The 12,612-nt window shown below is 32.6% G+C and overlaps 1 protein-coding gene across 1 annotated transcript in view; it reads left to right on the top strand.

The window, feature by feature from the left end:
• Positions 1-11,198, top strand: part of LOC111052835 (WD repeat, SAM and U-box domain-containing protein 1) — a 54,547-nt gene extending 43,349 nt beyond the window's left edge. Inside the window, exons 14-18 of the mRNA XM_039442122.1 lie at positions 131-222; positions 2,318-2,453; positions 5,957-6,094; positions 9,254-9,410; positions 10,890-11,198. Coding sequence (XP_039298056.1) covers positions 131-222; positions 2,318-2,453; positions 5,957-6,094; positions 9,254-9,402 — 515 coding nt within the window. The 3' untranslated portion in view covers positions 9,403-9,410; positions 10,890-11,198. The remainder of the gene's footprint in view (positions 1-130; positions 223-2,317; positions 2,454-5,956; positions 6,095-9,253; positions 9,411-10,889) is intronic.
• Positions 11,199-12,612: the final 1,414 nt, after the last annotated feature.

The raw sequence follows: 12,612 nt of genomic DNA, 5'->3' as shown, positions 1-12,612 counted from the left end.
CTAAAACTTTTGAATGTAATTATCATAAATCTCTTTAATACGTTGGTACGATTTCCATTACACATAAAGCCTTTGGCATAGACTACTCCAAATTCATTCCTTGTATTTAACTCTTCAAATTCATTTTTAGGATCTCTTGATAAAAGTGTACTAGTCTGGGAATTGCCAAAAGAACTAGCTTTCCAGAACTTTGTGGCTTCAAGAGTCAAAGATTTTCAAAAGGTAAGTTGGAAGATAAATGCTTAAAATATTGATACTACTAGTAGGTAAGATAAAAACTTCAAGTTTTAAAAGTGGTTAATAAATAGAAAATATAAAAAAGTACATGATAATTTATCTATTCAAATTCAAGCGGTACACACCGTCAATAGATAATCAAGAAAAAATAATTTAATAGATAGTAAAAATGATAAATATGATTTAATATAATAGATAATAAAGAGAAAAATTACATTACACGCAATAATATAAAATACAATGTATAGAAATTATAAAATATATTAAAAACAATAATACCAACAGCAATACAACAAGTAGAAACAAAACATATCTAACAGGAGTAGAGATTATATAAGTTTAACAAAATGTCGACATGGAAAGTAGGGGGAAAATCAACAACAAAACAAAAGCCAAGAGTAGGAACAATACACATCCAAACGAAGAACAATCTTCCTGAAAGCAAAAAAAAAAAACAATATCAGCTACTGATTATTTTGATATAAAATCAATGATAATTTCTATTTCATTCTATGATAACACTTGTATCCAGAGTAAGAAAATGTATACGGTAACTGTTTCATAGACTTGTTCTCATCAAACTTTTATGCTAAGTGAGTCAAATTACTCTAAATGTGGTCATCCTACCATCTTTATCATTTGTTACTCGAACCCAAACCAGGCCTTGAACCGACGACAGTTGGCCAGATGTTTTTATCCAAACAAATATAATTGTTTCAAAACTATTTTTTCAATTTTGTAAACTGATTAATCAAGTATTCAATATCGATTATTCTACCAATTTTAATGTTAAGCTATTTGATTTGGTTTTTTTGTAACTCTTACTAGCAGTTAGACACTTTACTTTCTATGGAACATGACGTTCCAAATTTTCTGTTCCTGGACCCTGTTGCATGAGAAAATACAAGCTAATATTTTTGTAATTTCCTATTCCAATAACCAGCTGACCACTAATATTATTAGTTTGTATTTTCCCATGCAATAGGCCCCTGGTTGACATGTTATTATAATCATATACATTTTTGGTGCCACTAATATAGTCAAATCTTATGTAAAATTTGATTTTGAGTTTAATGGATCCGGATCAAGTTCATGCCTTAAATGGCTTTTGAGATATTTTAGAAAAATGTGCAAAGTTCAGTAAATGTCATGGAATATTCCAGAAATAATTGTCATACCTTTATTGCTGGGTCAGAGCACTTTGATTGGGTATTGTGTAGGCTATTCATTACATGTTTATTTTTATTTATTTTTTCTAATGGAGGTTTGTATTTTTTAATCAGGTTACTTATTTAATTTACGTTTTGCAAAATAAGACCTTCAAGACTTTGTTGATTATTGGATTCTTTTGTATGTCTATCCATTTAGTCATTCAACTATAGCTATTCATGTAGTTTAGCCTAGATCAAAAAATTTGTTCTAATCATTAATCATTGTGTGCTGAATACCTCAATAAAGAATTATTGAATTGAATTGAATATCTCACTCTATTTTTTTTGGTAGAGAGTTAGTGGGAAGGATACTTTGAATATTCTTTCCGAAGAATGGACATTGATATGTCAAAAGCTCCACCAATTTATGTCGATGCAAAACTATATTATCCATAGTTATTCCATATTCCTTTTTTCATATCATATACAGTTAATTATTATGTAAATTCATCTATAATTCTGCTGTATTGTGAGCTATTATATATAAGTGTATAGGCCAGTATATATTGTAATCTACATAAATAAATTACTCAATCAATCAATCAATCAATGATCACTGGGTGATCACTGATAATTTTTTGGTGACACCAATATTTATGTTCTAAAAATTGTTATTTTAATTTATAGAATAACTTTTTCTATGAAATAGTGGCAGATAAATAAATTTAACTCAACCAATTTAAATTAATAAATTTAACTCAAAAAATTATAATCAAATTTGTTTGAGTGCACAGAAAGGCATGACAAAACAAGTGGTGGGAATAATGGAAATACAAACGTGTAGCGTGTCACAGCCCCAATGAAGAATTACACTGTATGTGAATAAATTCAACATCAGCTTGTTATTAATTTTATTATTATTCGTTAAGGAAACGGACAGCAAAGCAGAGTATGTGAGTGGAGTTGTGAAGTTATTCACAGAAGAAAATCTACCCCCTCCAGATCTGGATGAAATAAATCTGTATGATGCGTCTCCGAATGAAATTCTCCAGAAATATGAAATAGGTAAGTAGGTACTTTTCGTAATCTTTTCAAAAAATTGCTTTCAAAATAAAACACATAGCTGTTACCATGCTTGGAATAGAATGGAAGCCGAGATCGCGCTGGGGTCTTATAGTTCAGATTCGATAAGAGACATGATCCTGCTTCTACCGTTGGACGGTGGGTGGCCACTTGAGTCTACACTACTAATTATCATCTATGAGTTTAAAAATAACTTCTCAGAGGTTTGAAATCCACCTAAAACTGTATCATCCATCACCTCTTACCATCATCGGAGCTCAGCATCCTCAGCATAAGACAGATTTACATTCACAGACTTCTAACATTCACCAGAAAGAACCCACAATTCTTCATCAATTTGAATCACCCGCAAGGAACACGCAGAAGGAACATGGACTTGGCAATTCCCAGGATGACAACATCAGCTGCTCAGAGGTCAGCCACATATTTAGGACTAAAATTTTTCAATAAACTGCCAATAGCTATTAAAGAAACAGATCCAATCAATTCATTCAAATCGAAAATAAAAAACTGGCTCCTGTCCAATAGAATCAATCATGGAGAACAATTAGTTCTATGAAAAATTTTCCATACTGTTTCATTCTTATTTTCTTCATTTTAATGATTTTTTCCCATGAGTATTATAAATGTTTTTATGTTAAAATTTTATAAAATTTCTACAACTTAGGTTATCAAATTTCTTTTTTAAATTTGTGTACCAGTTGTAATATATAATGTGGTATATAAATGTGGTTTTCATGAACTTCTAATGACTCGCAAGATGTATCTTTATTAGATTTTTTTACTTTTGGCATAAAATCTTAAACAATAGCAAAATTAGTGGCATCCCGACACATATTCATATATAGTGGGGGCCACATTTTCTTAGATCAGCAAGTAATCAACCAATTTACTTTGTAAATAATTCTAGCTTATATGCTTTTTGTAATCATGTCTATAATTTGAATAAACTCCTCTGGTCGTGTTGTACCCTCGACCAAAGACATTATTATTATCATACGCTCTGTTATTGTAAGTTTTAATACTTATCTATATAATAAGAGAGAATAGGGTTGTGTTTCTTCGTTTGTTCGCATCAAAACATATGTCAACTTGTGGATTGCATACCGGGAAAAAGGGAATGATTTAGATCTCCAAATTTTGCTCATAGATTGTAAAAATATCAATCTCGTGCACCTCGAAGCCCAAATTTCAATTTCCCTTCTAGATTTCACAGAATTAATGTTCAAATTTCATTCATGGGACATTAATATATACCATAATATAGAACTTTATAAGACTACATTTATGAAACAGATGGCTAAAATTGGTAACTAAATTAATAAACACTCAAATTTTGTCAGGTTGGCATTAAGTTGAGGAAGGTTTCTAAACATGATTTGAGTTCTGTCACTTTATTATGTTAGTACCAAGTTGAAGAACTTATCTATACTATAATAAATGAAAGAACTGGTTTAGGTGGGCCGTCCACTGGAACCTAACTAAATTAGTGGATATTTGTTTATTCAATTTTCAAAATCTCATTCATTGTTTATGAAAAATTCGGTGTCTTTGATAGTAGTTAATTCAATAGTAAAATTGGCAACTAGCCAACTACTGAACTAGATTGACGTTAACAGTTCCAATGGACGATCATAGTCGGCCGAATTAACGGCCGGCGGATTCGTCAGATTCAACGGCCGAATGGATCGGTTGAATACGGTTCCAGTGGACAGTTACCCTAATATATGTACGGGATAGGAAAATTATATTTGACGCATCATCACGTCAAAACTACTGGACTGAAATTAATTAGAAATTTGGCATATAGATTCTTAATTAAACGAGGATGGTTCTAGGCTACTTCAATCTCTGAAAGATTCCACTCGGTCAAGATTTCAGTTTGTCAATTTTTAAAATGGACCCTTGCGGAGCACGGGTTACCTGCTAGTAATACTTAATTATATGGTTCTACATGGGAGACTGTAGTTTCGCTAGGTATTTTTCCTCCTTTCATTGTACTCAGCACACCCCTCAATGAAGCTTGTTCTTGTATTTTCATTTGAAATTTGTATTTTAATTGTATTGTTTTTGTATTTTGATTTTAAAGTTTTGTTGTTTGCTTCGTATCGAATTAATTTGAATTTGAATATCTGATATGAAATACGGTAAATCCTTTCTAGCAGCATTGTAAGTTCAGTTGAAACTAAAATCGCAAAACCAGGATCATATTTTGCTCTCTCAATTTTCTACAGCAAGTTTCAAATAGATTGAAACTATTATTAGAATAGCTGGAAAGTGTAGTTGAATATACATATAGCTCGTCTGTACAACAATCTATAAAATGTAAAAGTGTTCTGGCTTTGTGCTCCATACTGTCGTTGGCCCATTAGATACAGAACGACGAATTAATTATAATAATTCATATTTAATATAAATAAAATGGAAATAGTACTTGAGATAAGAACCTTTTACTTAGCTTATTTAAACAAATAAAAAGGGCACTATTTCTATTTTATTTTTATTACTAAAAGTAGCTCTTGTCGTTATTTAAGATTATGAACTGATATGAATAACCTATTTATTCATTCTGTAACTTATTCTTTATTCATTCACACAATAACTACATTATCAAGATGATAGGGAGAGGAAAAATAAGGTAACCTTGTGCCTTAAGGTAACCTCTCCCAAATTTAGATAACACATACATGTAGTCCGAAATAGGTTAACCTTCCAGCAGTCGCGCTGTTGTAATAAGTACAACAGTGTCAGTTTTTTTTGCTGCACAAAACTATTGGGTGGGGTGGTGTCAGTGAATGAGTCACCTATGCATTCCAAAACTTTCACCCCATCACTTCACTGAGTTGCAGTATCAACCGAGCAACAATTGTTCAGTCTTCAGGTGCCATTTAGTCGCGACAGTTCTTAAGTTGCACTGTGCATAAGATAGGGAAAGACTATATTCGGGGACTGTAAACGAACCAATATAACACAAAATTGATGGCTTTGCTTGATGTACTTTTTGGGCTATGAAATGGTAATCATCCAAATGTTCATAGGCGTAAAATAATCTAAGAAGATGGAAAAAGTAATTATACAATTAATTAATATGTTTTGACAGTAAACAGAGTACGTAACACTTGGAAAATTGGATGTTGTAAAAATTACAACACGCGACTGCTCGTGTGATGAGTAGGGCGCGACTGCCGGAAGGTTAAGTCTTGTAGTTCTTAAATTCACAAAATTTTCAGTCCCCAAGTATTTCAAGTCCTCAGTTTGAACTGGATCTCTGGATCATTGTTCAACTCTCAATCATGTGTATCTAATTCTGAATTTTTTTCTGGAAAATTCATTATGTGTAACTGAGATTTACTATATCCTGAATTCTATTTGAGATGTGGTACGTTAATAATCACTCATTTACTGAACAACTTTACTGAAAACTTTTACTGAATGTTACTGAAATTTGTGTACATGGAGATTTAATTTTTAATGATGCTTTGCAGATGAGGACTTGCGCAATAAAATGTCTACAAGACTTGTTGTACTCATGAGAAGAGAGAAAGCTTCTACGCTTAACACTCCTGAAGAATTCACTTGTCCAATCACTCATCAGCTGATGAGAGAACCAGTTATGTGTGTTGGTAAGTTATGTCAGGGTCTTCATTAGATTAGGTTAGATATATTAGAGGGATTGTCTCTAAGAGAACATTGATTGATAAATAATTGTTGGTAAAATGTATGAATTCAGGGCTACTTTCTTGTATTTATAACATATAATTATAATACCCTTTAAAATTAATAAAATAATAAACAATTTCATATAAAAACAGATAAATTTGTATTCTTCTTTTGTTAATTTATTAATTTTAAAGGGTACTATAATTCTATTTTATAAATTGTTGGTAAGTCACGTCAGGGTCTTCATTAGATCAGGTTGGATATATTAGAGAGATTGTCTCATCTAAGAGAACATTGATTGATAAATAATTAGTGATTAATAATCAATAACTAAACAGTGAACATCTCAAAGCTCGTGTTCCCTCCTTGCCTCCTATAGGCTACATTTATACAAAACAATGTCTTATTGATTTTTTTGCGGATGATGCCCCTATGAGATTTTTTGCATGTGTGAGGGTAATGGAAAGTGCCTGGCAGATTCCATGAGGTGGTCAAACGTCCATGCCTACCGGCGGGATTCGAACCCGTAACCACAGGTATAGTGCTAGCAAACTAAAGAGTACAACGCCTTAGCCGTCTCGGCTATCCTGGCCTGCCAATTTTTACATAAATTCGAAATTTCTTGTATGAGAAAATCTCAATGTTGCAAAAACATTTTATACAACTTGGTGGTTCTTGAAATGCTTGGACTTGGATGCTTATTTTTAGTATTTACTTTGTAAAATATTTGGAAAGTTATTGAAACACTAAAAATTGTTATCAAGTATCCTTTATTTTATTATAGCACAATAGAGGGTTTCAACTCTTCAAGAGCCATTTTCAAGTTTAATTAAAAACATTAAAGTGAATTGAAGATTTGTTAGTTTTTTGAAGTATGAATAATTGTTATTTTAATAAGTGATGGTAACTTAACCTACAATTTAATTTAGACTGTAGTAAAAATTTGAGAAGGGACAGTTTTGGGAATAAGCCAAATGTGGCTTCTCACATAAGTGTGTAATAATTGTACATGACTGAATAAATAAATGAACATTGAATTAATGCTAGTTCATGTTCATATGATAACATTTATGTTCATCGGTCAGACTCGTAGAAATTTCCACACATGATTTCGAGAACATACCCTATTCAGGCTTTAAAAATCTAATTCAAGGATCTAAAAGGTTCAAAGAACCTCACACGTCAACCGAAGCTTATTGTGTGTCCCAAGTATGTTAGTTGTTAGTATGACCAATACCTGTGTCCTTTACAAGGTCCACGAGTTTTCCTCTATACTAACATCCCATTCCTCACCTGGTAGTTTGCAGCCAAACAGAGCCCTTCTTCTAGCCCCTGGTCTTTCGCAATTCAGTATCAGTATGATATGCTTGGCAGTTTCTTCAGACTGATTACAAAGCCTACACATCTGAAATTTCATTTCTGAGTCCAATGGTGTGGAGATGTTTCCTGAAGTGGCTATGACCAGTTATCAGGGCAATCCAAGGTCTATAAATACAGGTCATGACACAATCCCGTGATGCATTGCAAAATCGCCATTTTATGGGGTTCTAGTTCAACAATTTTCAAATTTATCAGCTGTTATCATTATAGATTTAACCAACGTTAACTTTGTCTACTAATGTCTACTAACTTTGAGATTGAACAATCGATGTGTTATTTTGCTATATTGTTCAAGGAATATTGCTTGGCTTTGAATTGTAAAATAAATTCTTCCCGCAGAATAATAATATTTAGATTCCAACTAGGAACTGAATTGTTGCTTTTTTGATTGGGAACTTCAAACTCTTTTTGAGGTTTGCCTTTTGTCCCAATCGATTGTCCCAATGCCTTATGAATCATAACAAGTTACAAGAATAAAAACAGTTTTTAATAATAAAAAATGAATTATTGAACCATTTATTATTGAAATATCATGATTAAAAAATCGAAAACCTGAATGTACATATTATCTGAACCAGAATATTGTTTTTAAAAAGCATAATGCATGATTTTGTTATGAGCAGATTGGAATATTTCAAATGTACCGCCATAGAGACCCCACATAATGGCCGCTCCATAAGGAACACCAGTGTCATGACTTGTATTTATAGACCTTGGGGCAATCAACTGCTTGACCTGACCTCTACCTAACCTCACCAGCCAGTAAGAGCTTGCGTCTGCTAGCAGCCTTTTGCTAAGTGGATGCTTTGCCAGGGTGATCTTGTCATTGCTAGTGATGTAAGTCCCTCGACTATTGTGTTAAAGGCAGTTGTTTTACTTATGCCACAGCTTGGCTCTGGACCAAAGAATGGCATACTGAAACCCCGCTTAGCAGGCCCATCTGCACGCTCGTTACCACCTACAAATAGCTTTTGATGACTTGAAACTAGTTGTGTTATAACAAAATGAAGAGTAAGTACTTGATAATTGAACGAGCGTTAGTTAGCTCTCACTTTTGACTTACTGAAGGCCAAAGTCGTTATCCGTCTGTGTGTATGTTCTACAATAACTTTAGCAAGAATTGATCAATCAGCTTCAAATTTTGAACACATATTCTTCGAACCTTTTCACAGGTCAAGTTCATTGGTCAACAAAATTGACTCGCTCCTTCGTCCTTTTCAGGATATAAGAATAACATTGAAAGTGCATAAGAAAAAGATTGTTATGATTCAGTCAGCTGAAGAATTCATTACATGCAATTACTACAGTTTTTCCATTTATTCATAACATCAGCTGAGGCTATTTGGGAGCTATTACACGCGCTGACACATGATTCCAGCTGGTTAATATTAGATTTTGAAGCGACAGAGTAATATTTCAATTCAAATATGATCCCCAATCATAAAACTCTGTAATCATTAAACTCTGTATAATTGAAAGTTTCCGGTTTCAAAGATCACAATACAACAGTTCTGAGCGAGCTCTTCACCCCAAGGGGTCACTAGTTTTTATTGTGTTTCAATAATCAGTAGCCCTGAAAAGAAAAGTAAATATTGGAATGTTATGTATCAGAAAACAGAGTTTGAAGGCTATCTTTGTTTGAATTATAATTATTTAGTTTATAAAGTAATTGAAATATTATTGTATAAAAACACAGATTGAAGACGATCTCTGTTGAAGTTAATTTTTGTTTAAATTCGCAGATGGCTATAATTACGAAAGGTCAGCTATAGAATCGTGGTTTGCCAGTGGTCGAGAAACAAGTCCTATGACCAATGCAGCAGTCCAGTCCACTACGCTTATACCTAATCAGAAACTCCAGCAAGCAATATCGGAATTCCTCAATCATTAAGTTCACTGGTAAAAACTCTGCAATTCATTATTAAACTACCATTTTGTACTGTTATAAGACTGGTGAAAGGTTCAGATTTGGAATTTTTTCATTACTGTATTCCCTAACATAAATTCTGTTTTTTTTTTGTTGAATATAACTGTTACTAGTACTAGGACTAACGATCAGTTTTTTCTATCCAAATGAATACTTCAAGTCATTCTACAAGAAGAATCGTGTAATAGCTTCTCCTTGTTTTAAATTAGCAAATTCATTAATCACTGCACTAAATTGATTTTTTTTCACTTTCACTAAGCACTCCTGGAGGTTTATACCAGATCTGAACTTAATTCTGATAAATTATGTTGCTATGAAATATCTAGTAAGTTGAATTATTCAAATGTACAGCTCGGCTCGGGCCGTGGTAATTGACGGGTTGTTTTGCTCTGCTCATATAAGATAGTCCGAACTACTTTTGATTCAGTTAATATTACTCCGTAAATCTTCATAACCTAGCGAGTCTGTATTTAAACTTTTCAACATTTCCATAACAAAATTTTTGAAACTTATAAATTAGTATCCAACTCTACTATTTCTCATTTCAGAAAATACTATTAAAGTTGTATTTATATTGTAGCAATTTTGTTTTATTTATACTTGGTGAAGTAGTTTCATTATTTTCTTTGTTTATAATTTATTTGCATCATCATTATTATTCATTATCTTTTTTAATCTCGGGGCTTATTGTTCTATGTCAAATAATATTTGCTTTTGATATTTTTTTTATTGCATTATTGAATATGAATAGTGTGTTTTTATATAATAAATTTTTTTGTAGTTGTTGGAATTTGTTACAAATGTCAAATTGTCAAAACTAGTGGTAAGAACGTATTTTGATCTCAAAGGGAGCAGGGAAGACTGACTGCATAGTTTGCGTTGTGTACTAAATTTCATGCCAAAGGGTGGAAACGTTCAAGCTATTTGAACTGTCATCAGCTGATTGTTTGAATTATTTGCACTTTCAACACTGCTTGTACAGAGTTGCCAGATTGAAAATTGAATCACATGGGCTTCCAGTCTGTAGTTGAATTAGATGAAATTACAGAAAACCAAAATTATTTCTCACAATTTGGAAACAGTAACATTTGACCCCATGGTGACTGAAGTATTTTCTTGTTTTATTCATCAGACTATACAAGTATAAAATGAGAAATAAATAACATAAGGTTTCAATCAATAACATAGAAAAAATGTTGAAAATTGAAAATGCCATATTGAAATTGAATCACATTGGCTTGCAGTCCGTTGTTGAATCAGAAGTTTCAGAATCTCAAAATTATTCTCACAATTTGGTAACACAAACATCTGATCGCATGGAGACTGAAGTATTTTCCATGTTTTGTTCATCAGACTATATAAGTAGTATAAAATGAGAGATTAATAACATAAGGTTTCAATCAATAACATCGAAAAAATTTCATCTACTTATTTAGAATTTTTTGTTTCAGATTGTTAATATTGTGTAAAACATTCCACAATCATGTGATCGCCTTGCAACAGCACGCTTATTTTCAACGACACGGAGAAATCGATTGTAGAAAACTATTTTAAAATGATGTTCCAAAAATTGACAGTTTTCTACAAATACGAATTGTCTACGTATATTCTAAATATTAACACCATGCAATATTATTCCGTATAATAATAATTATTTATTGTCAATTGTTGTTACTATTGTATTCACTAATTGTTCTGTTTTTAATATTGTGTATTGTAAATTTTGAATATTTAAATAAATCGTTCGATGTAGCAATGCATTATTTTTGTTATTAGTCCTTTACAATATGAACATTTAGAATTATATAAAAATTTTATTTTCTAGTGTGCCCGATAGACAGAAAAGGCTTGTGTTCCATTCCTCACCTACGTTTTTGCTGCAACCAATGCCGTGGTGTGCTCACGCCTTTAACTGCTGCTTATACTCTGTACAAAATTACTTCTTACTTGGGATGGACATGAGCAATAGAGAAAGCATACAGCAGGAGAGATACAGAAGCGCGATGTTGCCATTTTGAAGGGTCCAGTGTTCTCCAACTTCTAGTGACTGTTCATATTGTGCTCATGCTACACATGCGAAGTTTCCTGTCTGAAAACAGTCAGACGACTGATAAATTGGCAACTGCGCTTCTACCTACTCTATTAATCACTGTAATTGCCTGATCTCCCTCCACTTCTCTGTGCCGCATACCCCTCCAAGTCAGAAGTAATTATGTACTGACTATAGTAACGTTTTCCATAGAGAAAGTTATACTTTTGTCCTTAGATGTACAAGAAATTATTTTACGTGTCCATTATTATGACGTATTCGTTCATAACGATTTCATAGCAATAACAAATTTTGTTATTGCTATGAAATCGTTATGAACGATTTCATAGCAATAACAAAATTTGTTATTGCTATGAAATCGTTATGAACGAATACGTCATAATAATGGACACGTAAAATAATTTCTTGTACATCTAAGGACAAAAGTATAACTTTTTAAGTATTAAGTAACTAATTAAGTATAACTTAATTCAACTGTGATCTACTATTGTCCCCGTATTGCACAGATTGAGATGAGCGCCGTTCTCTATATTTGCAACAGCAACTTAATGCCAGTATGTTCTTCTAAGAGACAGTTATGAGCAGAAAATCATGAATGAAATGATTATACAAATAATTTATTTTCTTGTAAAGAAGTTCTATTGGTAACATTTTTCAGTTGAACGCTCGCATGATGGTCGATTGAATTTGAAGGAATTGTATGCAACACTTTCCAATGGTTCGGAACGCACCTAACAGAGTAGGTTCACTCATCTTTAAATCATCATTACCATAGAGAAACAATAGCGTAAGTAGATATCCCATGGTGTAGGGCATTTATGTCTCAGCTTTTACTGTTATCTCAAGCCGATTACTGTTGATTATTGTCGAATTTTACTGTTTTGTTGGGGTGAGAGTGTATGAACGGCACAATATGAGAGACTACCAGTGTCACACAGCTTCACGGGAAAGAATTACATGAACTATCGGCTTGAGATAACAGTAAAAGTTGCGACATAAACGCCCTATACCATGGGATATCTACTTATGCTATTGTTTCTCTATTTCATTACCCATTCACAAGCCTAAAGCTTATGTAGGCATCATCCGCAGCAAAAAATATATATAACAAGAGATATAGTCTG

Source organism: Nilaparvata lugens, chromosome X (genome assembly GCF_014356525.2).
Source record: "Nilaparvata lugens isolate BPH chromosome X, ASM1435652v1, whole genome shotgun sequence".
NCBI classification, from domain to species: domain Eukaryota; kingdom Metazoa; phylum Arthropoda; class Insecta; order Hemiptera; family Delphacidae; genus Nilaparvata; species Nilaparvata lugens.
The sequence above is the reverse complement of the archived record's forward strand: the minus strand, read 5'-3'. Positions and strand labels throughout refer to the sequence as shown.